Source organism: Gymnogyps californianus, chromosome 22 (assembly GCF_018139145.2).
Source record: "Gymnogyps californianus isolate 813 chromosome 22, ASM1813914v2, whole genome shotgun sequence".
NCBI lineage: Eukaryota > Metazoa > Chordata > Aves > Accipitriformes > Cathartidae > Gymnogyps > Gymnogyps californianus.
The window spans coordinates 5102097-5121057 of NC_059492.1; the positions used below are offsets into that span (position 1 = coordinate 5102097).

General features: G+C 57.3%; 2 protein-coding genes across 2 annotated transcripts; one reads left to right on the forward strand and one right to left on the reverse strand.

Moving 5' to 3' along the window:
- The first annotated feature begins 749 nt into the window (after positions 1-749).
- On the forward strand, positions 750-4589 carry PPIE (peptidylprolyl isomerase E). Its single transcript, XM_050909775.1, has 10 exons — positions 750-780; positions 854-952; positions 1181-1224; positions 1868-1894; positions 2091-2172; positions 2778-2878; positions 3005-3128; positions 3212-3397; positions 3997-4139; positions 4233-4589. Exons 1-10 carry the CDS (start codon positions 750-752, stop codon positions 4299-4301), a joined length of 906 nt encoding a protein of 301 aa, XP_050765732.1. The 3' UTR covers positions 4302-4589.
- A 1651-nt stretch (positions 4590-6240) lies between these two features.
- On the reverse strand, positions 6241-18941 carry LOC127024964 (bone morphogenetic protein 8B-like; the record flags this gene model as incomplete). The annotated part of the gene is made up of 7 exons (XM_050909712.1): positions 6241-7023; positions 8421-8531; positions 8905-8984; positions 9675-9869; positions 10623-10771; positions 11224-11416; positions 18545-18941. Coding segments are annotated over 7 exons (1275 nt in total), but the record flags the coding sequence as incomplete, so codon positions are not given.
- Positions 18942-18961: the final 20 nt, after the last annotated feature.

Here is an 18961-nt window from a genome sequence, read left to right on the forward strand (position 1 = left end):
ACAAAGGGTTTGGGAGGTATTCTTCAGGGGAAGTGTAGAAGGGGTTTGGCTCCCTTTTCATCGTCTGCTGGAGAGGAGAAGCTTTGCTGGTTTTTGTGTGTATTTCTACGTTTTCAGCTGGATGTTTTCTTTAATGGTTCTGTTGCTATTTTTGTACTCTAAAGGTAGCTGCATTTTGGCAGTGAGGTTGATAAATGCTTTGTAAACTATTTCGGGTGATCCTTTAGGATAAAAAGTGTTACTCAAGTAAGTATATAGCATGCACGAATTCTGAAAGAAAGCACAGTCGGACTGGACATGGCAGATCCTTCTGCTGCAGGAACATGGTTAGCTAAAACACCTTGTTTACCCCGGAGGTGAATGCGCCTGCTCCATAGTGGAACTGAGGCTTCATTTGTGTTGGGAAAAGACTTCAGAAGCTGGCAGCTGGCGCGTCCCAGGAAAGCAGAAAGGGCTTCCTGGCGTTTCGGGTTGTAAATGCTACTTTGTCTGTCTGTCCGCTTTTTCTTTTGTCTGTCTACCGCAGCGGCAGTCAAATAAGCAAGAATCCCCCTTGAGAATGTGGTGGGGGGGGCTGCCCTCTCCCTGCAGCGAGCTCAGCACCCTTCCAGCACCTTGTGCCCCTTCACAGGCCGCTCGGTTCCCCCCCCCCCCCCCCCGCCCCGTACGGCCCGGGGCGGAGCGCGGCCCCGCGGAAGGGCGGGCGGAGCCACCGCGCGGTTCCGGGGCGGGCCGGTCCGGGCGGGAAGATGGCCGCCACCAAGCGGGTGCTGTACGTGGGTGAGTGCCGGGGCCGGGGGCTCCCCGGAGCGGGGCCGGGGTCGGCAAGCGGTGACCGCTGTCCGCCCCGCAGGCGGGCTGGCGGAGGAGGTGGACGAGAAGGTGCTGCACGCCGCCTTCATCCCCTTCGGGGACATCACCGACATCCAGATCCCGCTGGACTACGAGACGGGTGCGTGGCCCGGGGCGGGCGGGGGGGGGGGGGGGGGTCTGGTCCCTGCCCGGGAGCTGCCGGGGACGCTGCGTCCCGTCGGAGCATCCCCTCGGTGGGGAGCGAGCTCTCCTGGGCGGCTTTCCTTTGGGGGGGGGGGACGACGACACACACGACCCAACCACTGCTGGGTCGCCGTGGGACCGGTGTGTCTTTGCTGCCCGTGACCGCTTGCTTCTCTCTCTCCAGAAAAGCACCGGGGATTTGCCTTCATTGAATTTGAGCTGGCAGAGGTGAGAAAGGGGCAGGTAGATACTTGAGCCGCTTAGGCCCTCTTCTTCCTCCCCTGACATTTTTGGGCTGGATCCTCTTCCCGTTGGAGGCAGCAGCGTTGCAGTTGATGGAAGCAGGCAGGGGTTACCTGCCACAGCCTCGCGTCGTTCTCCAGCAGCTGGAGCTGCTGTTCTGCCTTCCCGAGTTCCCGCTTTTCCCATTTTCTTTCGGGCTGAAGCACGGCCACTGCCAGCCCGCGCTGCTCCCCTGCTGTCCCTGGAGCTCAGCAGCAGTGCGGGGGTTTCTTGGCTTCATGAGCAGCACGGGCCGTTGTGTATTTACCTGCTTATAATCTCTTCTGGGCTTCATACATAAGATCTCTCACTTTCTCTCCCAAATATTGGTGTAAGCAGTAAAGCATCTTATATAAAATGGGTTTTCTGGATTGAATGTGGGAAGACAAACCCCAGATACTGGTTCAGATATGACTCTTGCAAGAACCATCAGTTCTTACTGCTCTGGGGTAGATGAGGTTTAGGAAAACAGTCCTTTGGCAATCTTTATTGCAACGAAATGCTGGGGCACGTACATGCTGAGCCTTGCTTTTAAAGGTAGAGAGAGAAGAAGGGACAATAATGATTTTCTTTCGGGTTTTTTTGGCAGGATGCAGCGGCAGCTATTGACAACATGGTACGGACCCTGTTCCCACTTGCCTGCGGAGACGCGTGGCTTTGCCGTCTTCCCGGTAGCACGGAGCGAGGCTCTGTGTGGCGTGGGCTACGCAGAGGAAGCAAGCTCTGTTTTCTTCTGACCTCTGCAGGGATTTGGGGGACATGGTGATTTTTTTACCTTTTGGTGGGCTTTGTTGTGCTTTTTTCCTCTGCAGAACGAGTCTGAGCTCTTCGGCAGGACAATTCGTGTGAACTTGGCCAAACCAATGCGAATTAAAGAAGGATCATCCAGGCCTGGTGAGTTGGTGCCTGGGAGGGGAGAGCATCCCCGTGGATGTTCACAGCTTCGTGCATCAGCCTTTCTGCTTTCCCAGACCCTGAGGCAGAGACCTCTGCTCTGCCTCCCATTTGGGGATCTCGAGGACCTGAGCAGCATCCTAATAACCAAATAACTTAATAACCAAACAACCAAACGTATTTCCCAGTTTCTTGGATTGAAACACTCTTGGCTACACTTGTAGTTGCCTTTGTGTCCTCTGACAGAGGGCACAGCACGTGCACACACACGTGCCAGGCAGAATTACCCACACATCTGGCCACATCTGTAAAAGCAGATGGGGCCAAGGCCGTGCCCTGCATGGGGGTAGTCGCAGGGAACAGGCCATGAGCTTGCCCTGCCCAGTGATGTGTGGCACCTCTGGGAGGAAGAAGAGACTACTTTGCCCCTTATTTCCCCGCACACCGTGGCTTTTGGGGTAGGCTGCTGCCAGCCGAGCGCTCCCACGTTTCGGGTGCGATCTGCCAGTGCCGTGCCGTGCCCTGACCTGTGCAGCCACGTGCGTGCTCACGTGTGGCCCTTCGGTTCGGTTCCTGTGCTCTGACCCTTCCTTTTGCCATCGCAGTCTGGTCGGACGACGACTGGCTGAAGAAGTTTTCGGGGAAGACTTTGGAGGAGAACACAGAAGAGGGAGGAGCAGAGGCCCCCAAAGCAGAGGTGCAGGAGGTAGGAAAAACAACCGGAGCCATCTGTATCCTTGCTGTCCCGAAGGCTGAGAGCGTGGGGCCAGCCGTCTCTGGCGGCAGAGCAGAGGAATGTCATCTCAACTTGCTTTTTTCTTTTCCTGCCCAGGGCGAGCCTCCTGCCAAGAAATCCCGGGTCAACCCTCAGGTTTACATGGACATCAAGATTGGAAACAAACCTGCGGGGCGGCTGCAGATCCTCCTGCGCTCAGATGTGGTGCCCATGACCGTAGGTGAGGAGAGGGTCAGCTTCCCCAGCGTGGTGGCTTCCAGCTGCGACACAGCCCTCATTTCTCTCCCTTTTGCCCACGTACAGAGAATTTCCGCTGCCTCTGCACCCACGAGAAAGGCTTCGGCTTCAAAGGGAGCAGCTTCCACCGCATCATCCCCCAGTTCATGTGTCAGGCCGGCGACTTCACCAACCACAACGGCACCGGAGGCAAATCCATCTACGGGAAGAAGTTTGATGATGAAAACTTCATTCTCAAACACACGGGGCCAGGTAGAGCCATCTCCCCAGGCAGGGGCTGCAGAGTGAAACGGCTCAACATCATCTAGGGGCCACACTTGGGCTGTTTTGACCTAGACCGTGTTGATAGTAGCAGCCCTGAATGATAATCTACGTTGGCCAAATGCTTTTGCCGCGATGTAATCTTCCGCAATCAGACCGTCACGTATCACCGGCATTCAGGAAGCAGAAATGCATCGTTTGCTCTCCATCCGCGCGCTGTTAATTTCCAGTATTACATAATGGAGAAAGAGTTTCAAAGCTACTTTCCTGTTTGATTTTAAAGGAGGAGTGTCACAGCGTGACTATGAAAAGCAGCAAAAAGCAAGCGGGTTTACCTCCATACAAACAGCTTTTCTATTACTGCAACTAAAAATAGATGAGGAATCTAGCCCTTTCCATCTTTCATGCTTGCGTTTCTCTCTCAACATAATTGGTTTCCAATACTTTCTGTGGAGTTTAATATTCAGAGGCTCTCCGAAAACTGGCAGTGTTTTGCAGGGCATGGGAATGGGTTTGGGTTGAAGTAGCGGCTCACGTGCTGGGGCTCATCGCTTCCTCCCCAGCCATAACACTACACTTTTTGATCACAGGGCTGTTATCGATGGCAAACTCTGGCCCAAACACCAACGGCTCCCAGTTCTTCATCACTTGCGATAAAACAGACTGGCTGGACGGGAAGCATGTGGTGTTCGGGGAGGTGACGGAGGGCATGGACGTGGTGCGGCAGATCGAGGTAGGTGCCGGCAGCGGGGTGGTTGGGGCAGAGCCGACCTCCTTCCTGCCCTCGGACTTCGTGCCTTTAATTCCTGCTGCTCTTTTCTCAAAGGCTCAGGGCACCAAAGATGGGAAACCGAAGCAGAAGGTGATTATCTCGGACTGCGGGGAGTGCCCGTGAGCTCAGCTCTTGGAGGAGGCTGGATGGGGTGAGCCTGGCCAGGAGGGGCCGGGGAACCGGCTGGGGTGGGACAGCCCCGCGACCCCCCGGCAGTGCCCGGCTCCCGTGGCTTCTGTCGAAATTCCCCTTCAAAGCTTGGTGTGAAACGTGCCTGCGGAGGGTCCGACCCACCCGAGGATAAATCGCTTCTCAGCCTGCGCCGTCCTGTGCTGCCCCGAGCGGGGCAGGGCTGGTTCTGCTGCTGTGTTCCGGAAAGACTATGTTTGGTAAAAATAAAACCTAGTTTTAAAAATACTGAGGACCTACCCGTGGCTGTTGAATTCTCACCGTGTGAGGATGGTCTTTGCTTTTGAGCAAAGATGCTTTTTTTGCATTTGCCCTCATCTTCTCAAATCCGGTGCCTAAATCCTGGCTCCAGGGGAAGCTACCTGTGTCGGGGCAAGAAGAGCAGAGCCGAATCTCTCATATTTTTTCCGCAGCAGGATCTCGTGGAGGCGTTTTTGGTGTGTCCCTGGCTCTGTAGTGTCCTTTCCCATCAGCAGAGGGAGGCAGGTCCTTGGCTGGCGCCGGCCGTCCTGCTGAGAAGCCAGCCTGGTCCAACTCCATCTCCATCTCCATCCGAGAGGGGAGGGCATTTACTGGGATGTGTAAGTGGGAGAACAAGGTCCGGACAAGAAGCACCAGGAAATGGAGCCTTTGGGTGATACAAGAAGGAAAAAAAAAAAAGTGATGAGGCTGTAGGAAGGGGTTTAATTTCCAAACTCTGGTTTGCAGAGCGGAATAGCTGCATACATTTATAGTTCCCGTCAGTGGGTAGCTCTGGCCGTGCACCATGAAGGTAACCACATCGTTGGAAAGTCATTGATTTGGGGTTTCCTATGAAATTATGGCACTGGGTACTTCTGGCAATGTGTGGTTTGGAGCTTGTGCAGGCGTTAGCAGGAGGAGGGATGGGGCTGCCAGGGCAGCGAGGAGGGTCAGGTGTGCGGGGCTGGCGTTTGGGGGATGTTTTTAAGAGCTTGTGCAATTGGGGTTTTTCGGTTTTGCCAGCCCAGCTGCTCACAGATCAGGGGTGTTGCTTTTCCATGATAAACACTGGGTTGCTTTTATTCACTTGCTGGTTTTCCACGCCGTCTGGGGGACGTGCATTGCCCTACAACTGGGAGAAGGTGAGATATGGGCACTCAGACGTGATACCTGACAAACAGACAAACCAACCCAGCATTTCCCTTCCTTGCTCCCTTCTTTTTGTTGTTTAAATCTCAAATTTTTGAAGACAGTCCTTGCAGACACCTTCAGCAACACCTGAACCAGGGAGAGCCCTTGCTCTACGGGGCAGTCGATGGAAGCCCTGGGCTTTCTCTCTGCAGGAGGCACCATGTCGCACGGAGCCACGATTGCATCCTGACCTGGATTTCATGTGGAATTAGTCAGCAGATAAAATCTTTCCAAAGAAGCGAGACCTTTTCTCAGGAAGCCGGGCATCAGCAGGGAGCAGATCTTTCTTATTTTGGTGGGTTTACTGGGACTTTTTCCTTTGCATTGGGCTAAGCCAGGTTCGTTATTTGTTTAGTGACGCAAGGTTCCCCGGGCACCCGAGCTGAGAAACAGGCCAGGCCGTTTCCTTTTAAAATCATAGCAAATAAGTAACTTAATTGTGCAAATAGCACGGGGAAAGTGCCCGGGGCCGGTGCGGTCGCAGCCCCATTGTGAGCCCACGGGAAGCATCCACTGGTGAGCGCAGCCACTCTCCGGGCCGGGAAGACACAGCCTGACCTACAACTCACATCACAACAGTTTGGCAGGGCTTGTTTTCAAGCAAATAGGTACAATTTTAGCCGATCCTGAGTATTTTTTCATTGCGAAATCCCGTCCGCCGAACAGAGCACTGCTGTGCTGTGACATTTATTAAAAAACAAAGAGCAAGAGAAACTACGTGTTTACTTTCCAAACTAGGCGTTTATTTTATAACAGTGTCGTAGCTCAATATGCATTTTTTTTTTTTTTTCCCAGCTGGCTGAGTTTTGTGAACTTTAAGTAAACAGGAGCGGGTTAGTCAGCCAGCTGCTTAATTGGCTGACGGTGTTTTCATTAAGGGAATTAAAAGCGCTGGGTAGAGATGGGTTAGTTAGACATACATGGCTAGAAACAGCTCAATCCCAGAGCAACTCAGATGCCGCCACCCTTGTCGTAATTACCCTCCAGCTCAAACTGCCTCCACTGGAGACTGCAGCAGCCTGTGAGCCAGCAGCGCGAGGGGAAAACACATCAGCCACGAACAAAACAGACACGTAACCAGCCACAAATCCTCTCTTTCCTATATATATATATATATATATGTATATGTCTCATTAAGTGTGGTAAGAGAATAAAAGTTTTATATTATTTACATCCACTTCTAGGAAGGGGTGGGAGGGATTTATTTTTATTATTATTCATGGACTTTGCTATGATGCAGCCCATGAAACTCCTCTTGAAACTGCTCCACACGCAGCAGAAACCCAGTGTCACATTGCTCTGGCGGGGACGGGATGGGATGTTCGGGGATGGGGACGGGGATGGGACCCGGCCGTCAGTGGCAGCCGCATGATTTCACCACCATGTTGCGGTGCTTCTTGAGGATGACGTTGTTGTTGCTGTCGTAGTAGAGGACGGAGGTGGCACTGAGCTTCGTGGGGGCACAGCACGCCTTGGGCACGGCCTCGGGCTTCATCAGGTGGACCTGGGGGATGGATGGAGCCCGTGAGCGCTGGTGAACGTGGCTCCGGGCAGAAGAAAAAGCATCAAACCAGCCCTCGACTGCAAAAAGCCTGAGTGAATGGGGAGGTTATTTCCAGCTTTTTTGCAAAAATATTTATTCTAAACTCTGGGCAGTCCTTGCTGCGGTTTATATTGGATTGGGGCTCGTGGCGTTGCGCGGGCCAGGCAGCCCCTTCATTAATTTGGGATTTCTGGGCCCTTTTCTCACTGTAAATAGGCAAATGGCTAAAAAAAAAAATAAATCAGGGCAGCGCAGGTCTCACTCCTGTGTGGGTGGGGGGTGCTGGATGCTGTTGCAATAGATTCTCCTTCAGGGCTCAGCGCCACCCCAAATTTAACATATTGCACTAAAATCTGAAGTACACAACACCTCTCCGAACACGACTCTCCTTCGGCTCCTTCATCCCCCTGCTCAGGACGCACGTTATCCCAGTAATTCGCTGTACAGCCTAAGCTGGGAGGCTCACAGGCTGCTGGATGCACGCAGCCCTTGCTGGCTTTACCCGACATGTGCGATTAATTTATTGCAGGGGCAGCCGAGCTCTCCCAGTTCGGAAGTCCGGTGTTTTTGCTGTCAAACCCTGCTATTTGCAGCACAGGCTGGGGCTGGCACGGCTCCCCGGCCGCATTTGCCCCGGCGCTTCCCAGAAGGGCTGGATCCGGGCGCCAGGTGATTCACATCCTGCCCAAACAGCTCCGTTTCGGGAAGAGCGTTGGGTTTAGGGGTGATGGGTGGGTGCAGGGAGGAAGGGGACCCCTCCTCGCCGCTGCCAGGATCGTGCCCAGCCCCAGACAGGGCCTCTGGCAGCTTCATTAATGCAAAAATTAAACCCCGCCAGGCGACACCTTCAAAGGCTCGGCCGAGGACTCGGCGCTCCCTGTAATTAACCGCGAACACCGGAGCCGGTGTGACTCTGCCATTGGGAAATCAAACACTCACAGGGCAGGAAATTCCAGAAATTAAAGCACCGGCTGGGATGTGGGGTGGGTTTGGGAAAAATGGGGCATTAAAGCCTTCCTGCTTGGAATATGCTGAGCCCAACGTTTGAGCGCTGAGCCGCAGCGGCGCTTCGTGGGGCCTTGGATGAAACCCTCGCGCGTGGCTGGCGAGGAGGATGCATGGGCGACACGATGCCCTTCCCCACCGGCTGGCAGGGGAGCACCCATCCAGATGTGCGTGCACCCACCAACGCTTTATGGGGAGCTGGAGCTAAACTGCACCCTCTGACCTAAGTATTCTCAAACACAGGCACGCCCGGCCCCAAATCCAGCTCTCCATCGGGACCTGCCGGGCTCTGACCGGTCCCCCAGGGCCCCCAGCATCTCCCTGCCGGGGCTACCGTTGCGGGTTGCACTGACCAGGGACTGCAGGATGGCGTGGTTGGTGGCATTCATGCAGGAATCCAGAGGGAAGGCGCACTCCCCCTCGCAGTAGTAGGCTGAGTACCCCTGCGGGGCGATCACCCAGTCCTGCAAAAAAAAGGGTTTACACCGGTTACGCCGTGGGCTTCACCCTTCTGTGCCCCTTCATCCATTCCCCACCTGCAAAAACAACCCAGGCGGCTCCTCCCCGGGTGGCCGTGCCAGCAGTAAGGATTTATTTTGATTTTTTGGCCTGAGCCATGAGTTGTTCGGGGTCACCGGTGGGGTTTGGGGTTGTCGCAGTTCATGTTTGCCTTCCCAGCTCCTGGGATGGGGCTGCAGCAGCTCCCGGCTGCCCCGCACTGCTCGACACCGCCGCAGATCGCTTTATGGGCAGGAGAAGCTGGGCTGGGAGGGAGCCCGGAGGGGGGGACAACAATGGGGGTTTTTTTTGCATTCATTTCTCCCAGTAGATAAGTACCAGCCAACCGAGGTCCTGAAAGCTGACGTAGAGCTCGTGCCGTCGGCAGACCTGCCGCCCATCCGCGGCGTGGACGTCGTCTGCGGGAGAAGGGGACAGGCAGCATCAACCCCACCGTGTTGGCATCCCAGCCACCCCACCGCTGCAGCCATCCCTGCTCAAGGGTGGGATTGAACAGCCCATACGATCGGGGTTAGTCCAGAAGAATGAAAGAAGAGGAGCCTCCGTTGTTACACAAAGGGAAAAGAAGCTTCAGAGCGGCCTGAGATTTATTGCTCCAACATCGGGACGAGGGGATTCAGCCTGGGAAGGGCTAAATCCCAGCTCTGCTCACAGAGGAGTTGGCTTCGAGGGTTTCCCAAGCTAAATGGGTTCAGGAGAGCTGGGGCTTCCCGCTCCCCTCCTGCCTGAGTGGCTTCCTGGGGCTGTGACACCCTCCTGGGGCCGTGACACCCTCCTGGGGCCGTGACACCCACCTGGGGTGATGCCCTCCCAGGGTGGCTTCAAAGCCAAAGGCAATGATGCAAAAAGTCCAATATTCAGGTATCCCGAAAACCCCATGAAACCCCATTGCCTTGAGGGCATCCGCCCCAGACCCACTGCACCTCCTGAACTGCAAACAGCCCCAAGCCTAAAAACCCAGAGCTCTGTGCGCTGCTTCCCTTGGGGCCAAAATTGGGATTTCTGACAGGGCAAGGTACTACCAGAAGGTCCCTTGATCACGGCAGCAGCGTGGGGACTGCTGCTCGCCCCGCAAAGCTCTTTCTTACCAAAAATTCCCGGCAGCTTGTTTGGATGCGGGAGGTCGTTCGTCTTCTTGGGCTGCCGCCTCCTCGGGGGTTTGGCCGCCCGTGTAACGCGCACGGGGCTGGGGCTCGCCCGGAAAAACGTCACCATGAAGGGCTGCTTGGAGCGGGGCCCCCGGCGCCCCAGCAGCCCCGCCGAACCCGGGTCGACGCTGTGCCCTGCAAGGATGGGACCACGTGTCGGTTTGCTCTCAGAGTGAACTCATTCGGTTAAAGCAAGGAGAAAAAAAAAATACAGGAAATTTGCAGCGGGGAGCCGCGGTTTCAGCATCCCCAGCGGCTGGACCCCCTGCCCCGGGGCTCCCATTCCGCTGTTGCCCCCCAGGCGGGTGTACGATGGGCAGCTCACAGAGGTGGTACAGCCTCATCCCGCACGGCTTGCCACCAGGCGATGGTCATGTAGAGCAACCGAAGGATTAAAACCAAGCGAGACCTAAGCGACCGATTTTCCCCTTCGCCACTGGGGAGGAAAGCTCGGTGCGCTGGGAGGGAAGAGGATGGATGGGGCATTAACGGCTGCGATTTCTTCCCCCGTGGGAGCAGAGATGCTCTTTGTGTGCCTGTGCACCTGCAAAAGGCAACTTTGGAGCAGATTTGATCCCGTGGTGAGAAGAGGGTTAATCCTCTTGCACACACACGAGGATCCCTCCAGGTAAGGAGTTCATTAAGCGCTAATGGGGTTATTACAGTCCACACCAGGAACCCCATTAGCATTAATGCCTTTGGAAGGCTTCTTGCCTGCAAACCCAGCCGACTTCTGGCGCCCATGGGTTCTCCATCACAGCTGGAAATTTAAAATTGCAGCGAGACAAACCCTGCCACCGCCTGCCGTGGCACCAAGAGGGGAGAGGAGAGGACTCCAGTTCCTGGGGATTTGGCCCCAAATGCTGCAGGTAGGTTAGGCAGGCTTACCATCATCCGTCTCCACGTAGAGTCGCAGCCCCAGGTTGTATTTCTGATCCACTAACCAGTGGTTGCTGGCAGCCGTGACATCAAACACCAGCCAGCCCTCGGTCCCAGCACGCAGGTCCTGGACATCCAGCAGGAACAGGTCAGACTCCCTGAAGAAATGGGAGGGGGGGGGAAAAAGCAGGTGAGTAACAGTACCCAAAGGGCACCAGCGATAATTCACGGAAATTACTCCTCTGTGCCTGTGTCCGTACAGGTCCCGGCACAGCCGGGTCAGGATGGCGGCTCCCGGTGCCTCTGGCTGTGTTGGACATGATGGTGGCACCCTGGCAGCTGCCCTGGGAAAAGCATCGTCCCAGCCCTGACCGAAAAGCTGAGGTGTGGCATTGCCTGGTGGGAAAGCGTGGGAAGAGCCGGCCGCGGCGGTGCTGCTTCCCTCGGCGTTTGCACGGTGGTGGGAAGGGGAAGTGCTGGCGCTGGTGCTTGCGGGGGGTCCCATCCCCATCTTCATCCCCATCCCTATCTCCATCTTCATCCCCATCCCTATCTCCATGCCCATCCCCGTCTCCATCCTCATCCTCAATCCCATCCCCATCCCCGTCACCTGTTGGAGTGCTCCGCGGCGATCTCGTAGATGCTGACGTGGAGGGTGTTGTTGGCGTGGCGGGTGACACCTCGCGCCTTGTAGATGCGAAACTCGGCGGCTGTCACCGACTCGCCCGTGGGCACCTGGGTCAGGTCAAATCTGAACTCCTTCCAGTATGGCTTCGGGGAGAAGATGTCCCGGTCCTGCTCGACTGCGGAGCAAAGGGGTCAGGGAGGGCCGTGCTGGGCTGCGGTGGACCTTGCTGCACCACCGCCCACCCCGAGGGGCTGATCAAAGCCCGCAGCCCCCCACCGAGTCCCACCGACCCGATTTGCCCCTGATTTGGGGACAAACCTCGCTGGCTCCAGGCCCCTCACCCCGTGAGCTCTTGGCTGCTGCTGCTGCAAATTCCCATCTCTCCTCTCCTGAGAGTTTCAATCCTGATGCAACCCCCCGTCTATTTTTGCACAACCCCCCTGACTTTATTTTGCTGCAAACCCACCAGCCTCCCAGCCCTCTTTCTTTATTATTAATTAAAAAAAATAAATAAAAAGCACAAAAGCTTGGCTACAGCGGGAGCACAGAAAAGCTGCCCCTCCTGCTGCGGTTTAGGGGCTACAGCCCTTTGCACTTCTCCAAAAAGTGAAAAACCCACCCAAAAACCCGAGCTTTGGGGGTCGGCGGGACCGTCTGGAGCAGGAATTGGGGTTTTTGCAAGCTTTTCTGGCAGCAGGTGCTTGGGAGACAAAAATCTGGACAGCCTGGGGCTCGCCGAGTGTCACAGGTCCCCTCGCACCTGCAGGCTTTGGGCTGATGAAATGTAAAGATTTTCAGCCTACGCAAGACTGAGGAGGGGGGGGATTGTCAGGTCCCTGCTCTGTAAAAGTAAAACCTCACTTTTTACTGAAAATAGCTACTTTCTGCAGAAATCGAGTGCATGTTGGGAAAAGAAAAATCTGGTGATTTTTTTTTTTAAGTCCATAAAGAAAAAAACACCGTCTTTCTTTACGGTAGTGCAGCCCTACACAGTTTCTCTAATATGTAATTATTTTCTTCAAATTGGTCTTTAAAAATATTCCAAGCTGCCATGACTGAATATAATTAAAGTGATTAAAGCTCCTCCTGCTTCAGGCACAAAAGCAACCTAACGAATCTGACCCGGCGCTTGCTTTTAAAAATAAAACAAACAAATAATTAAATAAATAAAAACGTGTGTTTTAAATGCGATTTTTAACCAATTCTGGGGGGAAAAAACATTCCAAATTTAATACACCATGAAGTTGCCGTCCCCGTTTCTATGGGGGTAACAGCGCGGCGCATCTCTCCAAACCGACCGCTGAGATTTTAATTATGCATCCACGGGTCTTTTTTTTTTTCCTTCTTTTTTTTCCTTTTTTTTTTTTTTTTTTCCTTCTCTTTTAAAACCCCACATTCCCTCCAGCTACTGGGCTTACCACAAGTTATGTTATAAAAAAAGCCCGGGGCCAGGCAGGCAGGGGCGGATGCGGAGAGCGCTTCCTGCTCCGGCGGGGAGGCTGCCCGGCCGGCGGCCAGCTGCGGGCGGGAGGATGCTGCGGGGAGCCGGATCCTGCCCGCACACCCCCTCGGAGGGGGGGACACCAACCCCCCCGACCCCACTGCAGCCCCTTGGGCTCTTTTCTGCTTTTCCGTTTCTTCCACCAACCCATCGCTGATGGTTTAACGCTCCTGGGCCATTAAAGATGCTGCCGAAGCCGCCGACGCCTCATGGCTCTTGCAAAATCCTTAAATCCCCCCCAATCAAATCCTTAAATCCCCCCTTAAATCAGTTTTTTTCACTGATAAACCCCCAGCAAGACGTCCCGCCGTCAGTCCAGGGGACACCCAGGTACAGAGCAGCATCCCCTCGGGTATTTTCGGTCACCTGGCTATTTCATGGGTCACTTGGGTCACCCCTTTGCTCCCTGGCATCGGGCGCAACCCAATCAGACTAAACACCAGCTCAGAAATCACCGCAATCTTCAGGGGCCGAGCGTCTTCGGCAAAGCGATGCTGCGGCACTGCTCGGGTGGCCCTTGGGCCAGGGAAGGGCAGGGTGAGTTTTGTGGCAGAGTCAAGGAGGTCCCAGGGACCCAGCAAGACAGAAGAAGTCCCTAGGGCGATTTTCAGCCCTGGAGAAGGGTGAAAACCTTTGCTAAAGAAGCAGTTTGTTATGAAATCTTTGCATTCGTATGCTGCGGCGGTGATGGAGGAGACGGGGGCCGAAGGCAGAGGGGGATGAGCTGGCGGAGAGGGAAGCCCAGGGACGCCCGGGCCAGGGATGAGAAATGCTAAAGGAGACTGCAATTAGCTGTGCACCTTGATGAACCAAATGAGCTGGACTTAATAGCAAGTCGAATATTTGGGATGAAAGACTAGGAGGAATCCCTGCTTTCTCCCCTATTTTGTGGAGCAGAAGAGGGAATCCCTTTGGAAGGGCAGGACCAAGGGCGAAGCATCCTCTCCTGCGCTGACACAGGGTGAGCACCGCAGAGGAGGGTGATGGGGGTGGGATCGGCCGCACGGCGTTTAGCAAACAGCAACCCGGGTTGATGATCACCAGGTTGGAGGAGGTTTAATATCGCCGTGTTTTCTGGCAAAATTATAAAAGGCTACAAAATTACGACCCTGCAGCGGGGGAGCGCGCGTCGCATCCCAAAAGCACCCAGCGCCCTTTGCCCAGGCAGAAAAGTGGGTGCTAAAATGCTGCTGGTGCCGGGGGGTGTGCGGGCGATGGGCCCTCCCCGGCCGGCCGGGAGCCCGTCGCGCCTGGGAACCTGCTATTGATTCGAGGCGGGTTGACTCAGTCGCACCGCCAACCCTCAATTATCTGTGGGCGGATTATCCGGATTGCGGATGAGACACACTAAAAAAACCCAACCCAAGCTCTTTGCTCTCTTTGCCCCCTCCTTCGGCATTTACTGTCTCGCCCCTAAGAGCTGCCGCATCTTTCCCCAAAGCTGAATGCCACGACAACGCTGTGTGCTCCCACCGTCCCCCCAAAATAATAACAAAAATATTATATACATACATAAATGGCCATGGGGCCATGCAACCCCTGGCAGGGGATGCCCAGCTCCGGCTGGGCTGAGCCTCGCTGTGTCTCCCAGCCCCAGTGTGCTCCCGCTCTCTTCCCAGAGATGGGGCGACGGGGCCGCCTGCCCTTCATCCTGCTCCCCAGGTTATTTTTAGCTGCACTTCTTCATTGTAAACTTTCTCTGTTTCTATAAACTGTGCATCAGTCATAATTACTGGTCCTGGCTGCTCCCAATGGTCCCCATGATCATTTCAGACACTAAATTAAAAGGAAATGCCAGGATATTCAACCACATCAAGTGCTCTGAATCCTAAAATAGGTTTAAAGGAGATGCAAGGAGGATGCTATCCTTCACTTGCAAGCAGGAAAAAATAAGCTCCGGAGGTTTTCCGAAGTGGGGGGAGATTTAAGTTATCCCAAGTGCTGCGAAATACAGCCGAGCCTCTGCCAGGCTCCCACTTTGTCTCACGAACGCTTCCTCCATCCTCCCGAGATGAACATCGGGAGCTGCAGGACATGGGGCTCGGCACTGGGCACCCCCAGCCTGGCTGCTCGTGGCTGTGAGGCAGCCTTGGCCCCCACTTGCATCCCCCCCCGCTCCCCCAGCCCTACAAACAGCCCGCCAAGAGCACGGTGACGCAGGTGGACCCCAGGGGATTTTATTTGCAAAGCTTTTCCCATTTAAGACACGCACTGAGGGTGCGTACAGAGCACCGACACCTCCGCATGGGCTCGTCCCACTCTGCCGCATGTCCCTTGCGTCCCTTGCCCTTTCTGGCAGAGCCACCACGGATGCCCGGAGGAGGAGGAGGCGCAAATGGCTGCAAAATGAAGTCAGGAGTGGGAAAACCCTGACCCTGCTGCTGACAGCAGTTAGATTTCGGTGGTAACTGTGTCGGGGCGAAGGCGAGCACCCGCACGGGTGCCGAGGCCGGCAGCGGGCGATGCTCTGCCAGCACGGGGAGCGGAGCAGCACACCCCAACTCCCTGGCTAAATGAAAGAGGTTGCTGTGAGCTCCCATCCCGTGCTAATGGCTCCTTGCAGCGCCCGGGGCACTGCAGCTATTTTTGCAAAGGTGCCGTGCCTTCCTGCCCCAGCGCTCCCCGGGAAGCACACCTGGTGAAGCCAGGGTTTGCCAGAAAGATGTCCGGCCGCGGGCAGAGCTGCCTCACTGCTTCATTCGAAACAGCCACGGCGGGAGTCCGGCCACATCCCGGGGCAGCGGCAGATGCCGGGGAGGGAAAAGGAGGATGTGTGTGTTGTGGTGCTGATGGGCGGTCGCGGAGGGCTCGGGCACGCTGCAGCGCTGCGAGCCTCCTCCTCACCTTCCCGTTACAAACCTCTCTGCTCCGTGATTATACCCTGCGCGTAACCGTGACTCACAGCTGGTGGCTCAGCCCTGGCCGAGAAGAAATCTCCAAGCCCATCCTTAGCCCAGGCTTAAAAATACAACCCACCTGACTCCTTCAGTTAGCACACAGAAATAGCACGGGTCAGGCTTACATGAAGTGTTTTATCTTCACGCCAAGAGGCAGCGAGCAGGACGGGACGGGTGGATCCATCATCACCAAACCCAACCGAAGGTGCTCGGTGGCCGCCCATCGCTTGGAGGCCCTCGCTGCCCCCGGCCCTGCCACCTGCCCAGGCCAGCAGGCAGGCAGGGTGCTCTGCCTGCCCAAACTGGGACGTGTTTGTGCACCGGGCAGGTTTGTCATTTCCCCTTCCCAGGAAAAAGGTGTGCCGTTGGGAGCCGTGCTCCGACCCGGCTCACACAGGGCTACACGGGGTGGCTGGGAGCAAAGAGGTCCAAGTGCCCAATGGAGCACCGACTTACCCCATTTGCATGCCCCATCAGGGTAATTGTGCAGCAAATTACGCATGCAAATGAAAGCTAGCCTTCTCCCACAGAAATTTATTTAATTAACATGAAGGGGCTGACGAAGCCGCAGAAATCAAAGCCATTCAAATTGAAGGCTGGAACTGTGTTCCCCAACTCTCCTGGCTGCTCCAGGAGCACCGGGAAGGGGAGCGGCACCAGCACCCCTGTGCCAGCACCCCTGCGCCAGCACCCCTGCGCCAGCACCGACGCCTCCCGGGCGGCTCCCCAGCCCCCCCAAACATCCCACCCTGGTCGTCATCAAACTTGGCCGTTTTAAAGCACTTTTTGGTACTTGTGTGTTGTCTTGAGCGCTGAGGAGAGCTGGGATTTAGTGCCCCAGTATCTGCCTCCCTCGGTCTCAGCTTCCCCGGGACACTGAGCCCCCACAGCCCCAAGGGCTCTAGACAGGAGCTGGGTGCTGGGTGCCTGCACCCGTGGGCACCCCTGACCACTGCCCAGAGCAGCAGGGTCTGTCCCCAGGGATCTCCCTGGCCTCTTTACATCCACACATGGTACAGGGGATGTAAGAATGGATGGAGAGGACTTGGGAGATGCCTCCACAGCCCTCCCTCACCATAACTCCTCCCGAGGGGGCAGGTCCCCTCCCTGCCTGGGGTCTCCAGGGAGGGTTTCGCCCCATGCTCAGAGCACTGCCTGTGGGGGACCCTGTGTGGGGCCTGGAGGGGTACAGGGGAGGACAGGGGCCCGGTCTGGTCCTCGGTGGCGGATGGTGAGGCACCTTCCCATTGCATGCCCTTTGGCACACCACGGTGCAGCAGCCAAAGCCAGCCTTGCTCTGGGGAAGCATCCCTGAGCGCCGGACACCAGCCACGTCTGCGGCTCATGGGCCAGGACGCTGGTCCGTGCCTACCAACACCCCCTGCCCTGCACCTCATCCCCCAGCTTTTGCACAGATGCTCCCCAAAAGCCTTGTGCTTGGCCTGGACAGGGACACCCAAACACCCCTTAAAGCAATGAGCAGAGGCAGGGAAAAGCTGCGTATCCGAATGCCTGATCTGCGCATCCCGCTGGGTTTGGGCCACCCCAGTGCCTGCTCGTGTCAGGGGGACCCCTCACGCCCCGAGTGCTCGTGGCCCCGCTGATGCTGGCTGGAAATAGCTCTGCTTTCGCTGCCGCTCACGCAACTGCCTGGAAATAGGACGGTGGCTGGAGCCCGGCATTGCTCAGTAACCAGCTGGACGGGATTCCAGCAATAATTAGCAACCTTGAGGATTTTATTTTGAACCGTGATTCAGTGTCCCACCGCGGGTAATTCGGTCCACCCTGCTGCTGGCACGAGAGAGCTGCCATCCTGCCTGCATGCCCCGCTCGCTCCGCAACCAGTTCACATGTGCCCACCGAAATGGGGAGTGCAGGGTGGGCGACGCAGCTCCCTGGAGCAGGATGAGCCTGCCTCATCCCACGGTGGTTTCCAGCCTCCCTCCGCAGCGTTACGATGGAGATAGCGCTTGGGGGGAAGCAGCCCAGTTCATTGTAACTCGGGGACAAGCTCACTGAGTTGACCCAGCTTGGTCCCAGCCTGCTGGCCCTCAGCCCACCCTCGCTGCGTGACTTTCCCCTTCTCCATCTCCACTTTTTTAAGTGGAGCTGGGTTTCGTGCCGAGGCCGTGCGCAGCCTGCCAGGGACCACGGCGGCTCTCTCCCAGCACCCGGGGTGCAGACCCATGGCCACCATCTCCCTCACGGCCGCTCTCCCATGGTTATTAGGCTCAGCTTTGTGCACAAGAGACTTTTCTGAACAGGGGCACACTGAGCAAGCACCCCGGGACCACGGGATGCTCAGAGCCATCGGTACAACAGCTATGGTCCCCTGCCCACAGCCAGGGATGAGGTTTGCTCCGCGGGGTTTGGGTGGGGGTCAGTTCAGCAGCCCGGCCTGGGCTGGCAGCGGGGCTCCGTGCCGTGCCCAGCCCCGGCAGTGCGGCCGCCGCAGCCCCGTACGCCCCGTCCCGGCCGTGCGCTGCTCCCCGGTGCCCCCCCCCCCCTTCCCCCGGTACCTCCCGGGCGCTGCGCTGTGCGGGGCTCGGCCGCCGCCTCCGCCACCGGTCCTGCCCGTGCGCCCCGGTCCCCCCGGTGCCCTCGCAGGCTCCGGTCCTGTCCGTGAGCCCTAGTCTGCTCCGGTCCCCCCGGTCTGTCCGTGCGCCCCGGTCTCACCGGTCCTGCCCAAGCGCTCCCGTGCCTCCGCAGGCGCCGGTCCCTCCGGTGCGCCCCGGTCCGCTCCGGTCCCTCCGGTCCCCCCGGTCTTGCCAAAGCCGCCTAGATCCTGCCGGCACGCCCCGGTCCTCCCGGTGCCTCCGCAGGCTCCGGTCCCCCCCGGTGCGCCCCGGTCACCCCCCCCCCCGATGCCCCCGCACGCTCCCGGTCCCCCCGGTGCCGCGCTCACCCATGTTGACGAGGCTGACGACGGTGTCGGCGCGGCTGACGACGCTGCCGGGCGGGGGGCTCTGGGTACTGAGCCCGGTAAGCACCGGCCGCGACACCGGCGCCTCCTCCTCCTCCTCCTCCGCCTCCTCCTCGCCGGCCACGGCGTGGTAGAGGTCGAGCATGAAGAGCGGCGCGGCGGCGGCGGGGGCGCGGGCGGCGGCGGGGGTCCGCGGCCGCGGCCGCCCGGGCAGCCCCAGCACGGCCAGGATCTCCCGCTGCACGTCCCGCCGCTCGCCGCCGCTCAGCCGCCGCTGGAGGAAACCGGCGGCGTGGAGGCGGCGGCGGAGGACGCTGCCGCTGCCCAGCTGGCACAGCACCGCCGCCGCCCAGAGCAGCGCCAGGGCCCCCAGCGGACCCCGGCCCGCCGCCGCCCCGC

Excerpts from the sequence above, each read along its gene's own strand:
- PPIE (XM_050909775.1), top strand. The coding sequence starts at position 750 with ATGGCCGCCACCAAGCGGGTGCTGTACGTGG. Across the intron at positions 2,173-2,777 it reads AGAAGGATCATCCAGGCCTG|TCTGGTCGGACGACGACTGG; the intron begins GTGAGTTGGTGC and ends TTGCCATCGCAG. Across the intron at positions 3,129-3,211 it reads TGTGGTGCCCATGACCGTAG|AGAATTTCCGCTGCCTCTGC; the intron begins GTGAGGAGAGGG and ends GCCCACGTACAG.